Source organism: Triticum aestivum, chromosome 5B, assembly GCF_018294505.1.
Source record: "Triticum aestivum cultivar Chinese Spring chromosome 5B, IWGSC CS RefSeq v2.1, whole genome shotgun sequence".
NCBI lineage: Eukaryota > Viridiplantae > Streptophyta > Magnoliopsida > Poales > Poaceae > Triticum > Triticum aestivum.
This window is the reverse complement of record NC_057807.1, coordinates 453,614,594-453,637,085: the sequence shown is the minus strand read 5'-3', so window position 1 is coordinate 453,637,085 and position 22,492 is coordinate 453,614,594. Positions and strand designations below refer to the sequence as shown.

General features: G+C 45.5%; 1 protein-coding gene across 2 annotated transcripts; it reads left to right on the top strand.

Annotated features, from left to right (window-relative positions):
- The first annotated feature begins 14,501 nt into the window (after nucleotides 1-14,501).
- On the top strand, nucleotides 14,502-19,265 carry LOC123112416 (uncharacterized). Of its 2 annotated transcripts, none has more exons than XR_006455470.1 (5): nucleotides 14,502-15,032; nucleotides 15,751-15,857; nucleotides 17,595-18,465; nucleotides 18,564-18,723; nucleotides 18,815-19,265. XR_006455470.1 is itself a non-coding variant. In XM_044533398.1 (5 exons), exons 1-5 carry the CDS (start codon nucleotides 14,723-14,725, stop codon nucleotides 18,946-18,948), a joined length of 1,587 nt encoding a protein of 528 aa, XP_044389333.1. In that variant the 5' UTR covers nucleotides 14,507-14,722; the 3' UTR covers nucleotides 18,949-19,265. The 2 variants fall into 2 exon arrangements, 1 of the variants encoding a protein (XP_044389333.1); XM_044533398.1 differs by having other exon boundaries at nucleotides 14,507-15,032; nucleotides 17,595-18,470.
- Nucleotides 19,266-22,492: the final 3,227 nt, after the last annotated feature.

Sequence of the window (22,492 nt, the reverse complement as noted above, 5' to 3'; positions counted from 1 at the left end):
TTGTTCTTCTTCTTGTTCTTAGACTTGGGTGAGAACCCAACTCCCTCCTTGCCCACAACTTCCTTTTGATTGCTCAAAAGGTCATTTAGGTTCTTCTCGCCTTGTATGCATGACACAAGACCTTTCTCGAGTTGTTCCTTCAACTTGACATTCTCCTCCACGAGATGCACATGCTCACAACATGGGTTAGTAGCACTTGCATTATCAATCAAGACCATGTGAGGAAATGTGGCATTTTCCTTGGTTAGCTTAACTTGGAGTTGAGCATGAGACTCCTTGAGGTTTGCATGAGCACCTTTCAAGACCTTATGGGCCTTGTCAAGTACATCAAACTCCTCCTTGAGTCTAACATGATCAACCCCAAGTTTAGCCTTCTGGGAAGTTAGAACACGAGACACAACAAGAGCATGATCAAGATCTTTCTTTAGTTTGGCATGGCCATCGTTGTGTGACTCCTCAAGAGCCAAATGATGCCCACGCTCTTCCTCAAGAGCATTAGATAGATCCGATATCTCATCGACATAGTCACGACTATGACCTTCCATCTTAGAGATGGTTTCTTCGTGAGCCTCTATCATGTCATTGGATTCACCAAGTTGTTCCAAGAGAGCAACGAAGTGCTTCTTGGATTTGCCCTTGAGCTTACTCATGAAGGACTCAAATTCATTTACCTCCTCATTAGACCCCTTACCATTATCAAAGTCATCCGTTGAAGGAGGATTAGGAATAATGGTGGTTTTGATGTTGGGAGTTACCTTGTTGGTGGCCTTAGCCATGAGGCACTTGGCGGTGATGTTCTCGTTAGGTGAATCAAAGAGAGACACCCGGGGAGTTGTGACAATGGCAACGGATGCCATGGCCATTGTTTCACTATCTTCATCATCATCGTCATCCTCACAGTATTCTTCTTGAACCACCAACCCGCGAGTAGGAGTCTTCTTGGTGAAGTTGTTCTTGTTGGGGAAGGACTTGGCTTTGTCTTTTCGGATGAACTTGCCACCATTGTCTTCCCGCTTCTCGTAAGGACAATCCGCAACGAAGTGGCTCACATTGCCACAGTTGAAACAAGTTCTAACTCGTTGCTTGCCCTTGAGGCCACTTGAGTTGTTCTTGTTGAAATTGGGTCTTGCATACTTCTTACTCCAAAATTGTCTCTAGGCAAGAGCCATGTGCTCATGATAATCATACTTCGTATCTTCGAGGTTGCTCTCCTCATCTTCCTCTTCTTCTTCTTCTTCCACAATAACCTTGGCCTTCAAGGCAGGCTTCTTTGCCCTTTGAGAACGGAGCACCGCATTGTCGGCGGTCTTGTCCAAGATGCTCATTGCAACAAACTCATCCAACACTTCACCTGAGGTCATGGAGTGGAAGTCCGGTCTTTGACGAATGACGGAGGACATGGCCTTGTTGTAGGGCATCATGGCCTTGAGGAACTTGCGCTTGATCCAATTGTCATCTGTGTCCTTGCTCCCATGATCTCGGAGTGCAACCGCGAGTTTGGTCACTCTTCGAAAGAGCTCACGAGGTTCTTCATCTTCTTTCATTGCAAACTCATCGGCTTCATCTTGCACCACTTCATAGTTGGAGCGTTGAATGCTAGCACTTCCTTGATAGAGAGACTCAACACATTTCCATGCTTCTTTGGCCATGACATGAGGTCGAAGATGAGGGAGATCTTCGGGAAGGATTGCATGATGAAGAGAGCACTCTCATTGAATTGATTGTCCACGTCTTCTCGAGGGGTGAAGTTGCTTGGGTCATGAGGATAGAAACCTTCTTTAATGATTCTCCAAAGGTTAGTATTCACATGTTTTAAATGACGCTTGAAGTGATAAACCCAAGAATCAAAGTCTTCATGTTTCACATATTTAGGAGGAGGACCGGCATGATTCAATTGAGTAGAGGGGATCGGTCCTCTATACACTGGGGGTTCCACATTGGCAAAGATGCCGGTGCCATTTCTACCACTAGTAGAAGGACTCTTTTCACTGTTAGCTTCCCCCTTGTTGGAGGTAGCATCCGTCACCTTGTTAGTGGGATCACCCACTTTCATCGGCAAGGTAGATAGTTTAAGTCCGTCTAGGAATTCAGAAAACATGCTTTTTGTTGGGGAACGTTGCAGAAAATTAAAATTTTTCCTACGGTTTCACCAAGATCCATCTATGAGTTCATCTAAGCAACGAGTCTAGGGAGAGAGTTTGCATCTACATACCACTTGTAGATCGCGTGCGGAAGCTTGCAAGGTGATGATGTAGTCGTACTCGACGTGATCCAAATCACCGATGACCAACGCCGAACGGACGGCACCTCCGCGTTCAACACACGTACGGGACGGGAGACGTCTCCTCCTTCTTGATCCAGCAAGGGGGAAGGAGAGGTTGATGAAGATCCAGCAGCACGACAGCGTGGTGGTGGATGCAGGGCGTCACAGCAGCAGGGCTTCGCCGAGACTACGAGGGAAAGACGTAACGGGGGGAGGTGGAGGCGCCAGGGGCTGGTGTCTGAAGTCCCTCCTCTCCCCCACTATATATAGGGGTGCCAAGGGGGGGGGGCGCCGGCCCTAGTAGATGAGATCTACTAGGGGGGCGGCGGCCTAGGGGAGGTTTCCCTCCCCCCCAAGGCACCTAGGGGTGCCTTCCACCACTAGGACTCCTCCTAGGGGGAAACCCTAGGCTCATGGGCCTATAGGGGCTGGTGCCCTTGGCCCATGATGGCCAAGGCGCACCCCCTACAGCCCATGTGGCCCCCCCGGGACAGGTGGCCCCACCCGGTGGACCCCCGGGACCCTTCCGGTGGTCCCGGTACAATACCGATAACCCCGAAACTTGTCCCGATGCCCGAAATAGCACTTCCTATATATAATTCTTTACCTCCGGACCATTCCGGAACTCCTCGTGACATCCGGGATCTCATCCGGGACTCCGAACAACATTCGGGTTTCTGCATATACATATCTTCATAACCCTAGCGTCACCGAACCTTAAGTGTGTAGACCCTACGGGTTCGGGAGACATGCAGACATGACCGAGACGCTCTCAGTCAATAACCATCAGCGGGATCTGGATACCCATGATGGCTCCCACATGCTCCTCGATGTTGTCATCGGATGAACCACTATGTCGAGGATTCGATCAAACCCTGTATGCAATTCCCTTTGTCAATCGGTACGTTACTTGCCCGAGACTCGATCGTCGGTATCCCAATACCTTGTTCAGTCTCGTTACCGGCAAGTCACTTTACTCGTACCGTAATGCATGATCCCGTGTCCAACACCTTGGTCACATTGAGCTCAATATGATGATGCATTACCGAGTGGGCCCAGAGATACCTCTCCGTCATACGGAGTGACAAATCCCAGTCTCGATCCGTGTCAACCCAACAGCTACTTTCGGAGATACCTGTAATGCACCTTTATAGTCACCCAGTTACGTTGTGACGTTTGATACACCCAAGGCACTCTTACGGTATCCGGGAGTTACACGATCTCATGGTCGAAGGAAGAGATACTTGACACTTGCAAAGCTCTAGCAAAACGAACTACACGATCTTTTATGCTATGCTTAGGATTGGGTCTTGTCCATCACATCATTCTCCTAATGATGTGATCCCGTTATCAACGACATCCAATGTCCATAGTCAGGAAACCATGACTATCTGTTGATCACAACGAGCTGGTCAACTAGAGGCTTACCAGGGACATAGTGTGGTCTAAGTATTCACACGTGTATTACGATTTCTGGATAACACAGTTATAGCATGAATACAAGACAATTATCATGAACAATGAAATATAATAATACTTTTATTATTACCTCTAGGGCATATTTCCAACAGTCTCCCACTTGCACTAGAGTCACTAATCTAGTTACATTGTGATGAATCGAACACCCATAGAGTTCTGGTGTTGATCATGTTTTGCACGCGAGAGAGGTTTAGTCAGCGGATCTGCGACATTCAGATCCGTGTGCACTTTGCAAATCTCTATGTCTCCATCTTGAACATTTTCACGGATGGAGTTGAAACGACGCTTGATGTGCCTGGTCTTCTTGTGAAACCTGGGCTCCTTTGCGAGGGCAATAGCTCCAGTGTTGTCACAGAAGAGTTTGATCGGCCCCGACGCATTGGGTATGACTCCTAGGTCGGTGATGAACTCCTTCACCCAAATCGCTTCATGTGCTGCCTCCGAGGCTGCCATGTACTCCGCTTCACACGTAGATCCCGCCACGACGCTCTGCTTGCAGCTGCACCAGCTTACTGCTCCACCATTCAACATATACATGTATCCGGTTTGTGACTTAGAGTCATCCAGATCTGAGTCGAAGCTAGCGTCGACGTAACCCTTTACGACGAGCTCTTCGTCTCCTCCATAAACGAGAAACATGTCCTTTGTCCTTTTCAGGTACTTTAGGATATTCTTGACCGCTGTCCAGTGTTCCTTGCCGGGATTACTTTGGTATCTAGCTACCAAACTTACGGCAAGGTTTACATCGGGTCTGGTACACAGCATGGCATACATAATAGATCCTATGGCTGAAGCATAGGGGATGACACTCATCTCTTCTTTATCTTTTGCCGTGGTCGGTGACTGAGCTGAGCTCAGTCTCATACCTTGTAACATAGGCAAGAACCCCTTCTTGGACTGATCCATTCTGAATCTCTTCAAAATCTTATCAAGGTATGTGCTTTGTGAAAGACCTATGAGGCGTCTCGATCTATCTCTATAGATCTTGATGCCTAATATATAAGCAGCTTCTCCAAGGTCCTTCATTGAAAAACACTTATTCAAGTAGGCCTTAATGCTGTCCAGAAATTCTATATTATTTCCCATCAGGAGTATGTCATCTACATATAATATGAGAAATGCTACAGAGCTCCCACTCACTTTCTTGTAAACGCAGACTTCTCCATAAGTCTGCATAAACCCAAACACTTTGATCATCTCATCAAAGCGAATGTTCCAACTCCGAGATGCTTGCACCAGTCCATAAATGGATCGCTGGAGCTTGCATACTTTGTTAGCGTTCCAAGGATCGACAAAACCTTCCGGCTGCATCATATACAGTTCTTCCTTAAGATGGCCGTTAAGGAATGCTGTTTTGACGTCCATCTGCCATATCTCATAATCATAGTATGCGGCAATTGCTAACATGATTTGGACGGACTTTAGCTTTGCTACGGGAGAGAATGTCTCGTCGTAGTCAATCCCTTGAACCTGTCGATAACCCTTAGCAACAAGTCGAGCTTTATAGATGGTAACATTACCATCCGCGTCCGTCTTCTTCTTAAAGATCCATTTGTTTTCTATCGCTCGCCGATCATCGGGCAAGTCTGTCAAAGTCCATACTTTGTTTTCATACATGGATTCTATCTCGGATTTCATGGCTTCAAGCCATTTGTTGGAATCCGGGCCCGCCATTGCTTCTTCATAGTTCGAAGGTTCATTGTTGTCTAACAACATGATTTCCAGGATAGGGTTGCCGTACCACTCTGGTGCGGAACGTGTCCTTGTGGACCTACGAAGTTCAGCAGTAACTTGATCCGAAGTACCTTGATCATTATCATGGTTTTCCTCTTCAGTTGGTGTGGGCATCACAGGAACGGTTTCCTGTGCTGCGTCACTATCCCGTTCAAGAGGTAGTACTTCATCGAGTTCTACTTTCCTCCCACTTACTTCTTTCGAGAGAAACTCTTTTTCCAGAAAGCATCCGTTCTTGGCAACAAAGATCTTGCCTTCGGATCTTAAGTAGAAGGTATACCCTACAGTTTCCTTAGGGTATCCTATGAATACGCATTTTTCCGACTTGGGTTCGAGCTTTTCAGGTTGAAGTTTCTTGACATAAGCTTCGCATCCCCAAACTTTTAGAAACGACAGCTTAGGTTTCTTTCCAAACCATAATTCATACGGTGTCGTATCAACGGATTTAGACGGTGCCCTATTTAAAGTGAATGTAGCTGTCTCTAGAGCGTATCCCCAAAATGATAGCGGTAAATCGGTAAAAGACATCATAGACCGCACCATATCCAATAGAGTGCGATTACGACGTTCGGACACACCGTTTCGCTGAGGTGTTCCAGGCGGCGTGAGCTGTGAAACAATTCCACATTTCTTTAAGTGTGTACCAAATTCGTGACTTAAGTATTCTCCTCCACGATCTGATCGTAAGAATTTTATCTTTCGGTCACGTTGATTCTCCACCTCATTCTGAAATTCCTTGAACTTTTCAAAGGTCTCAGACTTGTGTTTCATTAAGTAGACATACCCATATCTACTCAAGTCATCTGTGAGAGTGAGAACATAACGATATCCTCCGCGAGCCTCAACGCTCATTGGACCGCACACATCGGTATGTATGATTTCCAACAAGTTGGTTGCTCGCTCCATTGTTCCGGAGAACGGAGTCTTGGTCATTTTGCCCAAGAGGCATGGTTCGCACGTGTCAAACGATTCATAATCAAGAGACTCTAAAAGTCCATCGGCATGGAGCTTCTTCATGCGCTTGACACCAATGTGACCAAGGCGGCAGTGCCACAAGTATGTGGGACTATCGTTATCAACTTTAAATCTTTTGGTATCTACACTATGAACATGTGTAATATTACGCTCGAGATTCATTAAGAATAAACCATTGACCATCGGAGCATGACCATAAAACATATCTCTCATATAAATCGAACAACCATTATTCTCAGACTTAAATGAGTAGCCATCTCGTATTAAACGAGATCCAGATACAATGTTCATGCTCAAACTTGGCACTAAATAACAATTATTGAGGTTCAAAACTAATCCCGTAGGTAAATGTAGAGGCAGCGTGCCGACGGCGATCACATCGACTCTGGAACCATTCCCGACGCGCATCGTCACCTCGTCCTTTGCCAGTCTCCGTTTATTCCGCAGCTCCTGCTGTGAGTTACAAATATGAGCAACGGCACCGGTATCAAATACCCAGGAGTTACTACGAGTACTGGTAAGGTACACATCAATCACATGTATATCAAATATACCTTTGGTGTTGCCGGCCTTCTTATCCGCTAAGTATTTGGGGCAGTTCCGCTTCCAGTGACCCTTCCCCTTGCAATAAAAGCACTCAGTCTCAGGCTTGGGTCCATTCTTTGACTTCTTCCCGGTAACTGGCTTACCAGGCGCGGCAACATCTTTGCCGTCCTTCTTGAAGTTCTTCTTACCCTTGCCCTTCTTGAACTTAGTGGTCTTATTGACCATCAACACTTGATGTTCTTTCTTGATTTCAGCCTCTGCTGACTTCAGCATCGAGAACACTTCAGGAATGGTCTTTTCCATTCCCTGCATGTTGTAGTTCATCACAAAGCTCTTGTAGCTTGGTGGGAGCGACTGGAGGATTCTGTCAATGACCGCCTCATCTGGGAGGTTAATGTTCAGCTGGGTCATACGGTTGTGCAACCCAGACATCTTCAGGATGTGCTCACTGACAGAACTGTTTTCCTCCATCTTACAACTGTAGAACTTGTCGGAGACATCATATCTCTCGACCCGGGCATGAGCTTGGAAAACTAGTTTCAGCTCTTCGAACATCTCATATGCTCCGTGATGCTCAAAACGCTTTTGGAGCCCCGGTTCTAAGCTGTAAAGCATGCCGCACTGAACGAGGGAGTAATCATCAGCGCGAGACTGCCAAGCATTCATAATGTCTTGGTTCTCTGGGACGGGAGCGTCACCTAGCGGTCCTTCTAGGACATATTGTTTCCTGGCAGCTATGAGGATGATCCTCAGGTTCCGGACCCAGTCCGTATAGTTGCTGCCATCATCTTTCAGCTTGGTTTTCTCTAGGAACGCGTTGAAGTTCATGTTGACATTAGCGTTGGCCATTGATCTACAAGACATATTTGCAAAGGTTTTAGACTAAGTTCATGATAATAAAGTTCTAATCAAATTATGAACTCCCACTTAGATTAGACATCCCTTTAGTCATCTAAGTGTTACACGATCCGAGTCGACTAGCCCGTGTCCGATCATCACGTGAGACGGACTAGTCATCGTCGGTGAACATTTTCATGTTGATCGTATCTTCCATACGACTCATGTTCGACCTTTCGGTCTCCGTGTTCCGAGGCCATGTCTGCACATGCTAGGCTCGTCAAGTTAACCCTAAGTGTTTTCGCTGTGTAAAACTGTCTTACACCCGTTGTATGTGAACGTAAGAATCCATCACACCCGATCATCACGTGGTGCTTAGAAACGACGAACTGTAGCAACGGTGCACAGTTAGGGGAGAACACTTCTTGAAATTTTATAAGGGATCATCTTATTTACTACCGTCGTCCTAAGTAAACAAGATGCATAATACATAATAAACATCACATGCAATTATATAGTTGTGACATGATATGGCCAATATCATATAGCTCCATTGATCTTCATCTTCGGGGCTCCATGATCATCTTGTCACCGGCTTGACACCATGATCTCCATCATCATGATCTCCATCATCGTGTCTTCATGAAGTTGTCACGCCAACGACTACTTCTACTTCTATGACTAACGTTTAGCAATAAAGTAAAGTAGTTTACATGACGTTATTCAATGACACGCAGGTCATACAAAAAATAAGACAACTCCTATGGCTCCTGCCGGTTGTCATACTCATCGACATGCAAGTCGTGAATCCTATTACAAAGAACATGATCTCATACATCACAATTCATCATTCATCACAACTTCTGGCCATATCACATCACATGATCAATCGCTGCAAAAACAAGTTAGACGTCCTCTAATTGTTGTTGCATCTTTTACGTGGCTGCAATTGGGTTCTAGCAAGAACGTTTTCTTACCTACGAATCACCACAACGTGATTTTGTCAACTTCTATTTACCCTTCATAAGGGCCCTGTTCATCGATTCCGCTCCAACTAAGGTGGGAGAGACAGACACCCGCCAGCCACCTTATGCAACTTGTGCATGTCAGTCGGTGGAACCGGTCTCACGTAAGTGTACGTGTAAGGTTGGTCCGGGCCGCTTCATCCCACAATACCGTTGAGCAAGAAAAGACTAGTAGAGGCAAGTAAGATGACAAAATCCACGCCCACAACAAAGTTGTGTTCTACTCGTGCAAAGAGAACTACGCATAGACCTAGCTCTGATACCACTGTTGGGGAACGTTGCAGAAAATTAAAATTTTTCCTACGGTTTCACCAAGATCCATCTATGAGTTCATCTAAGCAACGAGTCTAGGGAGAGAGTTTGCATCTACATACCACTTGTAGATCGCGTGCGGAAGCTTGCAAGGTGATGATGTAGTCGTACTCGACGTGATCCAAATCACCGATGACCAGCGCCGAACGAACGGCACCTCCGCGTTCAACACACGTACGGGACGGGAGACGTCTCCTCCTTCTTGATCCAGCAAGGGGGAAGGAGAGGTTGATGAAGATCCAGCAGCACGACGGCGTGGTGGTGGATGCAGGGCGTCACAGCAGCAGGGCTTCGCCGAGACTACGAGGGAAAGACGTAACGGGGGGAGGTGGAGGCGCCAGGGGCTGGTGTCTGAAGTCCCTCCTCTCCCCCACTATATATAGGGGTGCCAAGGGGGGGGGCGCCGGCCCTAGTAGATGAGATCTACTAGGGGGGGCGGCGGCCTAGGGGAGGTTTCCCTCCCCCCCAAGGCACCTAGGGGTGCCTTCCACCACTAGGACTCCTCCTAGGGGGAAACCCTAGGCGCATGGGCCTATAAGGGCTGGTGCCCTTGGCCCATTATGGCCAAGGCGCACCCCCTACAGCCCATGTGGCCCCCCCGGGACAGGTGGCCCCACCCGGTGGACCCCCAGGACCCTTCCGGTGGTCCCGGTACAATACCGATAACCCTGAAACTTGTCCCGATGCCCGAAATAGCACTTCCTATATATAATTCTTTACCTCCGGACCATTCCGGAACTCCTCGTGACGTCCGGGATCTCATCCGGGACTCCGAACAACATTCGGGTTTCTGCATATACATATCTTCATAACCCTAGCGTCACCGAACCTTAAGTGTGTAGACCCTACGGGTTCGGGAGACATGCAGACATGACCGAGACGCTCTCAGTCAATAACCATCAGCGGGATCTGGATACCCATGATGGCTCCCACATGCTCCTCGATGTTGTCATCGGATGAACCACTATGTCGAGGATTCGATCAAACCCTGTATGCAATTCCCTTTGTCAATCGGTACGTTACTTGCCCGAGACTCGATCGTCGGTATCCCAATACCTTGTTCAGTCTCGTTACCGGCAAGTCACTTTACTCGTACCGTAATGCATGATCCCGTGTCCAACACCTTGGTCACATTGAGCTCAATATGATGATGCATTACCGAGTGGGCCCAGAGATACCTCTCCGTCATACGGAGTGACAAATCCCAGTCTCGATCCGTGTCAACCCAACAGCTACTTTCGGAGATACCTGTAATGCACCTTTATAGTCACCCAGTTACGTTGTGACGTTTGATACACCCAAGGCACTCTTACGGTATCCGGGAGTTACACGATCTCATGGTCGAAGGAAGAGATACTTGACACTTGCAAAGCTCTAGCAAAACGAACTACACGATCTTTTATGCTATGCTTAGGATTGGGTCTTGTCCATCACATCATTCTCCTAATGATGTGATCCCGTTATCAACGACATCCAATGTCCATAGTCAGGAAACCATGACTATCTGTTGATCACAACGAGCTGGTCAACTAGAGGCTTACCAGGGACATAGTGTGGTCTAAGTATTCACACGTGTATTACGATTTCCGGATAACACAGTTATAGCATGAATACAAGACAATTATCATGAACAATGAAATATAATAATACTTTTATTATTGCCTCTAGGGCATATTTCCAACACTTTTAACCTCGGCCGTCATGGAGGTTTTCAATGTGTCTAAAGCCACATTGAATTCCTCACGAGAGACCGAGGTTCCCCCTTCGGCCGAAGACGAGATGGGATTCACACCGGAGTGCTCCTCCGCACCGTCGTTGGTGTCAACCATACTCTTGGGACGACAAAGTCCTTAATAAAGAGACGAGGCTTTGATACCAATTGAAAGGATTAATATGGTTGACTAGAGGGGGGGGGGGGTGAATAGGCAACTAACAATTTTTAGACTTTTCTTTAACAATTTAAATCTTGCAACGAAATAGGTTGTCTAGATGTGCAACTACGTGGACAACCTATATGATGCAAAGACAACTAGCACACAAGCAAGCAATAGATACAACACAAGTAAGCTTGCAAAAGTAAAGGCACAAGATAACCAAGAGTGGAGCCGGTGGAGACGAGGATGTGTTACCGAAGTTCCTTCCTTTTAAGGGGAAGTACGTCTCCGTTAGAGCGGTATGGAGGCACAATGCTCCCCAATAAGCCACTAGGGCCACCGTAATCTCCTCACGTCCTTACACAATGCAAGATGCCGTGATTCCACTATTGGTGCCCTTGAAGGCGGCGACCGAACCTTTACAAACAATATTGGGTCTATCTCCACAACACTTGGAGGCTCCCAACAACACCACGAAGCTTCACCACAATGGAGTATGGCTTCGAGGTGACCTCAACTATCTAGGGTGCTCAACACCCAAGAGTAACAAGATCCGCTAGGGATAAGTGGGGGGAATCAAATTTCTCTTGGTGGAAGTGTAGATCTGGGCCCTCTCAACCAATCCCGAGCAAATCAACAAGTTTGATTGCCTAGGGAGAGAGATCGGGCAAAAATGGAGCTTGGAGCAACAATGGAGCTTTGAGGGAAAGAGGTAGGCCAACTTTGGGGAAGAAGACACCTTTATATAGTGGGGGAACCAATCCAACCGTTACCCCACTGAACAGCCCCGCACAGAGCGGTACTACCGCTTGGGCAGGGCGGTACTACCGCTGATGGCGGTACTACCGCTCTTACCCAGCGGTACTGCCGCGCTGACGGGGAGGACAGGGACCTGACCCCAGAGCGGTACTACCGTGGGAGTAGGCGCGGTACTACTGCTTGGAGCGGTACTACCTCCACTACTACCGCACTTAGTACCGCAAAACCCGACACGAAAAACATCGGTCTCGAATCGAGGCGGCAGTAGCCCGGAACCACTGCGGTACTACGGCCGAAGACCACAAGCGGTACTACCGCTCGAAGAGCAGTACTACCACTTGGGGAGCGGTACTACCGCTTGGGTGCTTCGGCGGTACTACCGCTGTGAACTGCGGTACTACCGCTGGGGCAGGATAAGGCAGACACAGGGGGAAACGGCAGCTCCAAAGAAGCGGAAGGAAAACGTCGGGTGTGATATGGATGTGTACGTGTTGATTCCGCCCTAGTCTTAAGAAAGCGGATCCCCTCTTGATAGTACGGTGACTTCTACGAAACTAGTCCACTAACAACGAACCGAAGGAGCTACACCGTCTTGAATAAAACACCGAGGGGAGGTAATCGTCTCGTGCCAATGGATGAATCTCTGAAAGAACTTAACGCACACGATTAGTCCGCACAAGCATTGTCATCAATCACCAAAACATCTTGGGGATAAATATGCCCTTACAATAGCTCTAGCCATGCCCATTGTTCTTCAATAGAACATACCTTCTTAATCATACACCAGCTTTCCCAGTAATATACAAATGGGTCGGAAACATTTTGTATTCTTCTAAAATTGCAGACATTTGAAAAATACTTGTTGCATTATTTGACCAGCCAAGATGACATGTGCCTTCAAACCTAGGGAGATCCATCTTGGTCCCTTTAATAATGGACTTCATACATGGAGCTCTCATGTCCGCTCGTGTCATTTTGTTTTGGTGATATTGTTGGAAAGCTAGTGTGTGAGCCTTGCCTTGATTTGTTGTAGGTGTACCCATTTTAGAGGACAGGGCATGGACTGCTTGAGACTAAAAAATAGTAGGGACAATTGTTCTACCAGTCCCGATGGGCGATAAGTTGTGCAGTTCAAGATCCTCAAATTGCCTTGTTAATTCTCTTTTCATTTCTAAATGTTTTCTAAGGTATTCATTTCTTGACATTCGAGCTTGTGTTTCTACTTGTTACAAAGTAGGGGACTTATCAATATTACTAGGGCCTTCCTCTACTTCCTTTTGCTTAGTTTCAGCGGATTGATGTGTCTGTGATCTTGGAACAATGCTCATAGTTGATAATTGCATGCCTAGATCTACTACAACTATTTGTACCCGGCCTACTTGATCTAAGGTCTCACCTTGTTCAGAATGATGGATGTGACATCTTTCTAAGGCCTGGTGACATTTTGTACGAATAGCTGCCTATTCATGCTGCAATCCCACAAAATCGTCCTTCATATAGAGGACCTCTTGCAAATTGGCTTTTCATTCAGGGTGTCACCGCCATGCCCATCACCTTGATCTGAAGGGAGGGGTAAATTTCACCACTAGATTACTAGCAACCCAGTCTATCATTCAGATCCTGTCACCGCCTCGCTCCATGCCACAAATGGTATACAGATCAAGAATGTACCTGGGACTTTTCCAAAGAAGATACTCATAGGCAACCGATTCGTGCTGCTAATCTACACTCTAACGAAATTGGCGCATGCACACCACCACGCCTAGATCCGCAACCGCTAAACAGAAGGAAGGAATTGGGTGGAATTTTATGACCGTGGAGAGGAGAACCACCAACCGGAAACACCGTCGAGGAATTTTTACTCTGAATACCAATTTGTCAGATCCTAATTTGGTGGAGAATTTGTATGAACTAATGAAACCTAATCAAGTATGCATGATCTATGGCCAAATCCAAAGGGCCATGATGTGTATATTCAACTGTAAGAGTATGTATGTGTTATAGCCATACAATAGTATTGGGGTATTAATCGAATGTTCCAACCCTAGCCATAGCCTGGCTCTTTTATATGCATACTTAATTACCCACGTTAGTGTTAAATAGTATTCGAACTTTGCCAAAGCAGCAACGCGCCCAGTCCAGGATGAGCTCCAATGGATGAAACCGTGAGAGTCCTTTCTACAATAAATGTTGTTGCATCTTATTTTCATGGTGACTCCGGTGCAGTAGTGGCAAATTTGCATGAGGATCATGTGTGGCACTCGCCGGTTCATCCGTTGCCCTACAAAATTTGCTTAACTCAGCAATATCTGATGCTATGGCTGTTCAAAGAGGACCTGAGCTCGTTCAGAGCCTTAACTGTAGGAAAGTAATTTTTGAATCTGATTCACTAAAAGTAATCAAAGCATGTACATAAATCGTCACACAAACTGAGTTAATGTATGATTCAAAGTTGTCAATGTACTCGGACGATGACCCCCCTTATGCTATTATTCTAGACATTATAAATGATGCAATGATTATTTGATGAAACAAAGTGCGTCGAATGGCATTCCCTCAAAAAGACCATCATTGCCTCTCTAAAAAACTCATAGCTGGACGTAAATAGTGCCTGAGACGATCTGAGCCGTCGGGCGACAGTAATACGAAACGGAGTGAGCTCGGCCGTGGGATAACTGAAGCGGCATCTGCAAGTGTTCTCCTTTTACTGAATATATATTTCAACAGTTCATCAGGTTCAGTAGGTGGCCCGACAATGTCCTCCGCCAGGCGCCGCCGCGGCTCCTCCCTCTCCGGCGAGCCGGGCTCGTTTCCTCCTCCTCGGAGACCCCCTCTGCCCAGCATCTCGTCGTCCCGTTTTCGCGACATGTTTTTCCTTTTGGAAACCGCTGCTGCTTGCTCCCATCCGCATCTGTTCCATGGAGCCCCGCCCGGTTTCCTCTCGGAGCAGGCTCCGCTCCTGGCGGCGCCGATGCGGTCTCCTTAGCTCAGCGTCCCGCCCTGTTACACCCGAATCCAAACTGAGCTTTCGGGAGGGAGCGGGACTCCTCGCGCTGTTCGGATTCAATCCGAAATCGTGCGAGAGGCGCATACCCTGGGCGGTGCCCTTGGTTCGTCGTCGCTGGTCTCGACCCCAGGTGCCGTCGTCCTGCGTGATGGCGCTGCTGCCGCTCCAGCGGTTCCTGTCCCTGCGACGGGGTCGGCGCCGCCGGCGAACCCGAGCCCGCGGTAAGCCATCTCTCACCACCCTCGCGTTCACAGTACTAATACATAACTTGTGCAGCACAGTAGTATTAATCTATGCCTCCACGCCCTCGATGCAACAAACGGTAGGAATATGCATGCCCATGGAACCACCGCCAAAAAGTCATGAAAGGATCAGAAAAATTGGCGGCATTGATACAGGATGCATCTACCTTGCCACCAAATTTCAAGCTGAAATTCGGTACACAGCTATGAATAGTACGGGCAGATTTGAGTTTGATACTATTCACAGCCATAAATTTCCCTTTTGTGTTTCCCGGGTCGTGGATTGAATCTCGACATGAATTTTGTGACATGGTAGATGCATCTTGTATCAATATTGTCAAGTTTGCCCGATTCTTTCGGATCTTTTTGGCTCTGGCACTGTGTGTGGCTAGCAGGGAAGCGCTAAAAAAGAGGGAGGAAGGCACTAAATATGTTTTCTGTTACAATGTGTTCCGTAGCTGCCATGAATTTGAAGATGAAACCCAGGTCGGAGGAGAGCAATCGAGACCTGGCTGATGTGATAAATTATATTGTTCTGTTGGATTTGATGATATTGACACATTCGTGTGATCCGTCTCTTAAATTGAAACATATGTTCTTCTGCAAAAGTTGCATAATAATTGAAACGAAACTAGTGTTTGCGCTCATATCCTTGGATTGTTTCCTTGTGTTAATTTCCATGCATGATGTGTTGCAGGTACATCGATTGCTTCTGTGGCTAAAAGAAAAGGCTCACCCTGTCAACAAGGGGATAGTTCTCAAGATGGCAAAAGAATGAGATTTTCAGGGCCAGACCTTCCAATGGTAAGCATAAATATAAAGTTGCTGATAATGAAAGGCTTATATTGTTATATGTTTGTTTTCATCACTCCAATAGTCATGGGTACTCTTTTGCACAAATTGTTACAAACAGATCTTTCAATACTTTACTACTTTTTTACTATGACAGTAAAGAGTAAACTGTAGCTTTGTCAGAAGCCAATCATATATACTTCTCACATCTGGCATACACACTTTAAATTAAATCACATCATTCAAAACTCCGGCACCTTTGCCTTACTTACCTCAGCTCTTCGCTTTCGACGTTCAAAACCAAATTGTTTTCCCATTTGCGCAGGACTTAACTTTCCACATTCTGACTAGCTGGGTTCATTGCGAAACTTTTTACCTGATCCTTGTGTCAGAACATATTTCAGGCATGACTGCAGTGGCAATGTGTCCCATGGGTATTTCTACTCCCTAGCCTAACTACAGATTTTTCTTCCTGAAGACATGATTATTTCACTTGAGACAAATAGTACTAACGAATGGAATACGACAAAAATGCCAACTATCTCCCTAGATTGTTTATGCCAAAGTTCTGACCAATCCAAACTTTCCTCTTAAATTCACATCTCTATCTGTACCTGGGACGTTTCTTTCTTTTCCCCATGTCGTGCAATTTTTTTTATCCCTTTGAGCGCAATCTCTACAGTCTTCTTTGCTGGAGTAGTCATTTTTTGTCACTGGCATTCATAGATTCTTTATACATGTACAAATCTCATTGCTCTTTTGCCTATTATTTATGAAAACCAAAATTCCATACATAATGTTTGAAGCCGCTCTTGTATATTTAGATATATCTTACTGATAACGACAGGGGCTGTGATGTTCATTTCAAGGAGAAGAGAAATAAAGTCAGGCCCGATGGGGCTACACACCGAGGGCACCAACATCGAGGGGATGCACGAACACATATGAAACCCCAAGGACAAACATTTACCTGGAACCTACAACAGTTAAATTTCGCTGATGCTTACACATTGAACTCTAGTTTCTCTGGTTCTGTATCATGAAAAAGGCAACAAGTTTAGAAATTTGATCAAATATTGGTTGTTGAATAAAATTAGCATGCATATTCAGACGTTCACAAAAAAAAAAGCACATTCGGGCAAAGAACTGGGATTGTTCTCAGCTTTGATATGTTGAGCCTACTTTTGTAGATTATGTCGTGGTGTGATGAATTTACTGAACGAATAAAATAGTGTGTCCTTTTGATTTTTGCTGGTTTCGTAATTCACACTAGAGCGGCGGTTTCACTATATGCATTTTCCTAGAACAAGCAATAACACTATTGGGGTATAACTGACACTTTACGAAATCCATTAGTGACACTGTCAGGGAAAACACCTCTCGGTGTTAAAATGCTTGATTTAATTTCCTTTTAAAAAGGGCAGCCCGGTGCTCGTAGCTCCCGCTTGCGCAGGGTCCGGCCACTTTGGCTCTTTTGTACGCAGCTTTTCCCTACATTTCTGTAAGAGTCTGTTTCCACGACTCGAACGTGACGTCATGGTCACAAGGCAACAGCTTTACCGCTGCTCCCCTTCCCTTGATTTAATTTCCTTTGCATTATTTAAATATGTAATACATCACACTTTACGCGGAGCACCTGGGATTTCATGTTAGTTCATATCATCCTATTTTTACTCAAGTTAAAGGAGCCACTTTCCAATACAATTCAGTGTTAGTGACTTAATGTTTCTCCCATTATCTTGTTTGCAGGACGTCTGGCATCATATACATTCCCTACTGCCAATGAGAGAGGCTGCCCGAGCTAGCTGCTTGTCTCATGCATTTCAATATTTCTGGAGATGCTACCCCAACCTCACCTTTTGTAGGAGTACAATGGGCCCGAATGAACCAAAATTTCCTTTTCACCCGAACTGGAAAGATGGACAGAATTTTGTTCTCGTCAACAGAACTGACCAAATTATGAAAAACCATTTGGGCACTGGAATTAAGACATTCACGTTTCAGTACTATGGTTCTTGCTTCGACACCAGTAAGCTCGACACCAGTAAGCTTGACAGTTGGCTTCAGATTGCTGTTACTTCAGGGGTTGAAGAACTCAAGATTTCACTCTCTCTAGGATACAAGTCAGAGCACTACAACTTCCCATGCATGCTTTTATTCTCTAGGAGTGGAGGAAACTCGATTCGGAGTCTTCACCTCAAGGGATGCGCCTTCCGTCCCATGTCTGGACTTGGTTGCTTGACAAGGCTTCATCTGTATTCGGTGCATATTATGGAGGATGAGTTAGGGTGCCTTCTTTCCTATTCTTTTGCTTTGGAGGAACTGGATCTCATGAACTGCAGTGACATCATTCGCCTCAAGATACCTTGCCTGCTACACCGGCTCAGCAAGCTGGCGGTGGTGTCTGATTGCAGGGAACTGAAAGTTATAGAGAATAAAGCTCCAAATCTCCGCACTGTTTCTATCGAAAGTGACATAGTACACCATTCTATTGGAGATTCATTGCGAGTGAAGGACCTTGAAATGTTCTGCTTCTCTGAGTTTAACCTCATTCATCATACTTGTGCCAAGCTTCCAGCATGTATGCCAAATCTTGAAACTCTCAGCATTCATTCGACTGGTGAGGTATATTCCGAAACTTCTTGATTTCATCGTTAGATGCCGGTGTCATTGCTATAACAGTACTCATGCATTGGATATAATTACTTTGAAGTGCAGATGTTCAGCACACCATCAGCACCTCTCAAATTCTTCCACCTCAAACATTTGGACATTTGTCTTGATGCTGAAAGTGGGGCATTTTCCCCAAACTTCGATTATTTCTCTCTAGTATTTTTTTTTGGATGCCTGTCCTATCTTGGAGACTTTCAGGCTGAAAGTAAGTCACTTATCTTGCATATATCTGTTACCTATGGTGCACAGAACTAATAATTAATCAAGCATGTTGTTCCTAATAACTTCCTATGCAGGTTATCCAGACTCGCATGAAGCATGTTTCAGTTCTTCAAGATTCCTCACATCTGAGGCAGATTCCAGGACTCCGGCATGGCAACATCAAGAAGGTGGAGATCATCGGCTTCTGCTCTGCGAAGAGCATGGTTGAGCTGACCTGCCATATTCTTGAGAATGCAACATCACTCGAGTGCCTTACATTGGACACCATCTCAGGTGGTATTGGTATTGGCGATGTAGATGCTTATAGGCTGAATAGACACAAATTCGGTGTATGCTTCAGTGAAGGCAGGCACATGATCGTGGAAGCCCACAAAGCGGTCTTGGCTATCAAAAGACACGTTATGGTGAAAGTCCCCTCCACTGTCAAGTTAAATGTTATCAAGCCCTGCAGCCGTTGTTACCGAGGAAAAATAGAACTATCAAGTGTTCAACTGCTGCAAAATTATATGGGCTGTGTTTTCTTTCTTTCTTGAAGTAGCACATGTCCAGGCATCTCATCTCAGGGAGAATCCTGTGCGGCGCGGTTCTCGTTCCCATGGGACGCGTGTCGCATGGATGAGACGGCTGCGGAGAGAGCGTCTACATCCGGTTGTTCTGAATCAGTTTCCACAAAAAAGAGGGCAGACACCTGAACTTGGGAGGAAAAAAAAAGCTGGTAGCAAAAGCAACAAGGGGAGAGGGGAAAGGAACTTTCTTTCAAAAAAAAAGAGGGGAAAGGAACAAACGGATCTCACCTAACCATCATCACCATCTACCACAACAAGAGGGTGAAAACCATGGAAAGGGGAAGAAAAAGTATACACAGGAGATCAATTCCCTCTCACAAACTACTTGCATTCACCCCCCACACTACTTGTCCTATGAACAAATCCCTCTCATACTACTCAGTATCTGCAACAACATACACAGGAAATCTGAACATACACAGGAAATATCTACTCAAATCCCTCTCTTAGTTGATACAGGGAAACTAGTACAGTCCCCCCTCGATGAATAGACAGAAAAACTTAGTCAGGAACTATAAAAATCATCTTACTTTATACGGTGAAGCTATAGTTCAAAATAGCATGCAAAAAATTAGAACCTACAAAAGCCTTATGGTTTACAACAGAGTGGGTTTGAATATCACCTTAGGTTCTAGAAATGACACAAAACAAAATCTGCATGACTTACATGCATGCATCATACAAATTACACATCCTATGAAACAGTAAATACTTACTACCAAGCTCAGTACAATTACAACAAAAGGCACACTAATTACAGCAAGAGGATGATAGTAAAAAATGATACAATGTTCACTGTAAATTGCTCACTGAAAAAATCATACAAGCTCGCTGTCAAACTTGGTATTACCCAACAAAAACAGCAAGATGAACACAGTAAAATTCGTACAGACTGACTGTAAAGTCTGGGAACGAACCTAGAAACCGGGAATTCACATGCGGAGCATGATCAACCTCTCTTAGATTTTATAGTTACAATAACCCCTCATAGATGATACAGTTTAGCTATAGTTCAGAATTTTAGATGATTACTCAGGATAACTATGAAGCATGAACAACCTCTCCTAGCTGTTACAGAGAAACTAGGCCAAATCTTCCTCACATATTAGAAGGAAAATTTAAAACAAACATGCAGAAAATATAGAGACTTCAAAAACCTTGGGATGCTTAGAGTACAGTAGTACACAGTAGGTTATATGCATCATAAAACACATCAAGCTAATGGCAGATTCAAGCATCACACAAACACATTCAGGAAAACAATAGAGGCTAGAATGGACACTAAAATGTGGATAACTTACATACATGCATCATAGAATATACCAAATAAGTAATGAAAAATTAATATTGAACTATGTTTTGTTCTTAAGTATGCCAAACAAGTAATGAAAAATTACAATCCTTACACGGGAGTATGCTAAGTATAAAATTTTAGTATAAATATGTATATATCAAGAGGAGCAGGTGATAATAGGTGAAAATAAAATTGATGACTTGAAAAAAAATTGGAGCTACGTACACCACTGGCCGTAGACATGCAGGTCTTGCCGGAGTAGTCCCAGCGTGTTGAAATTCCGAGAGCGCCGATGAGTCGATGCAGCAGCTGGTTTCTTCCAGATCAGGCGGAGCGCTATATACCGCAGTTGGGTGGAGAAACAACAAATTATCAACACTGGATCGCGCAACGGGGAAAGATCATCGACAACTACCTAGGATATCGACCGTGTGGTGAATTACCGGCGCCCTCCTTCTCTCTCTTCAATCTCTCTCTTCCACCTCATCAAAAAACAACCGTTGCAAGGGCTATAGACAGCTGAGGTGGAACCATTGTGCTATACTATGTAATTGCAGCCGGGCGTCAAGCCGTCGCCGCTGCTGCACGGGGTGGTGGTGGTCTTGCTGCTGACCAGCCGGCGCCGCCTTAGCATCGGCGCTCCCATCGTGACGGCGTGGGTGCAACACGTGGAGGCCGACGAGGACGCATCATAGCATGTGGCTCGGAGCGGTCACGGACATTCTTCCACGGCAGCACCCTACCTCGTCGTCGCACGATCTATGGTGCAAGGAAGCTCGCACGATCAGTGTCTTGCTCCCGAGCGGGCAAAGCTATATAGGCTTAGGATAAGGTTTGTCTAGGTCTCAGTCGACTTAGACTTCGCGTAGTCTAAATCGACTGATGACGTCAGCGTATGTACAGCCCAGGCCTTTTTGTTTTGGAAAATGTTTATGTGTTGCCTTCGTGATGGGCTAGCCTGGTCTTCTACTGGGCTTTTGTCTTACTTTTTCTTATGTGCACCGTTGTGTTGATGCCAGATTTGTCTTCTCTTTCTTATACTTGGGATGTACCACTGCCTTTGTAAGTGTATTTTGCTAGGTAGCTTCAGCCTCAACAAATGATGCAGCTTTGTTGTGTTCAAATTCTTGTATTTTTTTGTTCACCGAAAAATCCTTCTATATGCTGCTTGTAGTTGGGTGTGACCGTGTGAGCTATGGGCATGCTACTTATGCTGATTTTATATTGGAGGAAAAAATACAAGTATTTAAACACAAAGAAATAAAAAAATATTTTTGCACATATATAACAATAACGCAATTATGTGCAACCAGCAGGGTGTGCAAACAATGATACAATAAAATAAGAAAGGAAGATAAAAATTAATAAATTACACACATATGGGAACACCACACACTTCTAATATTTTTTGCGCCATTAAGTTGGTGCTTATGCAGTTGCATGCGAGGTGCAACACATGCAATTGCACGCCGAGGCAGACATGCAACTAGATTGTGTGATTTGTAATAAAAAAATACACCCTGTGTAGGAAAGAAAAAAACAAAACCAAACACAGAAATAAAAATAAGAAAAGAAAATAAGTAGACAATTGAAGTTGCAGTCGCACTGAAGCACATGCAGTTGCATTGGATGGGGGAGCACCACACTTGTAGTTGCGTCCCTAGTGGTAGACATGCAATTGCCCCTCCCTCGATAAAACACCAGAGATATGGAGTCAGGGGCGACACTTACAGTTGCATGCCTAGTCACAAACGTGCAACTACCCCCCATGACAAAACACCACATAGTTGACGTCGAGGCCGACACCTTGCAGTTGCATGCCTAGTGGAAGACAAGCAACCGCGCCCGTCCCCTTGACTAAACACCACAAAGCTGCAACCGCGTTGCGAACA

Coding starts and splice junctions, on each gene's coding strand:
- LOC123112416 (XM_044533398.1), top strand. CDS start 14,723: ATGGAGCCCCGCCCGGTTTCCTCTCGGAGCAGGCTCCGCTCCTGGCGG. Junction 15,033..15,750: donor CCGGCGAACCCGAGCCCGCG/GTAAGCCATCTC, acceptor GATGTGTTGCAG/GTACATCGATTGCTTCTGTG. Junction 18,471..18,563: donor GCATTCATTCGACTGGTGAG/GTATATTCCGAA, acceptor TTTGAAGTGCAG/ATGTTCAGCACACCATCAGC.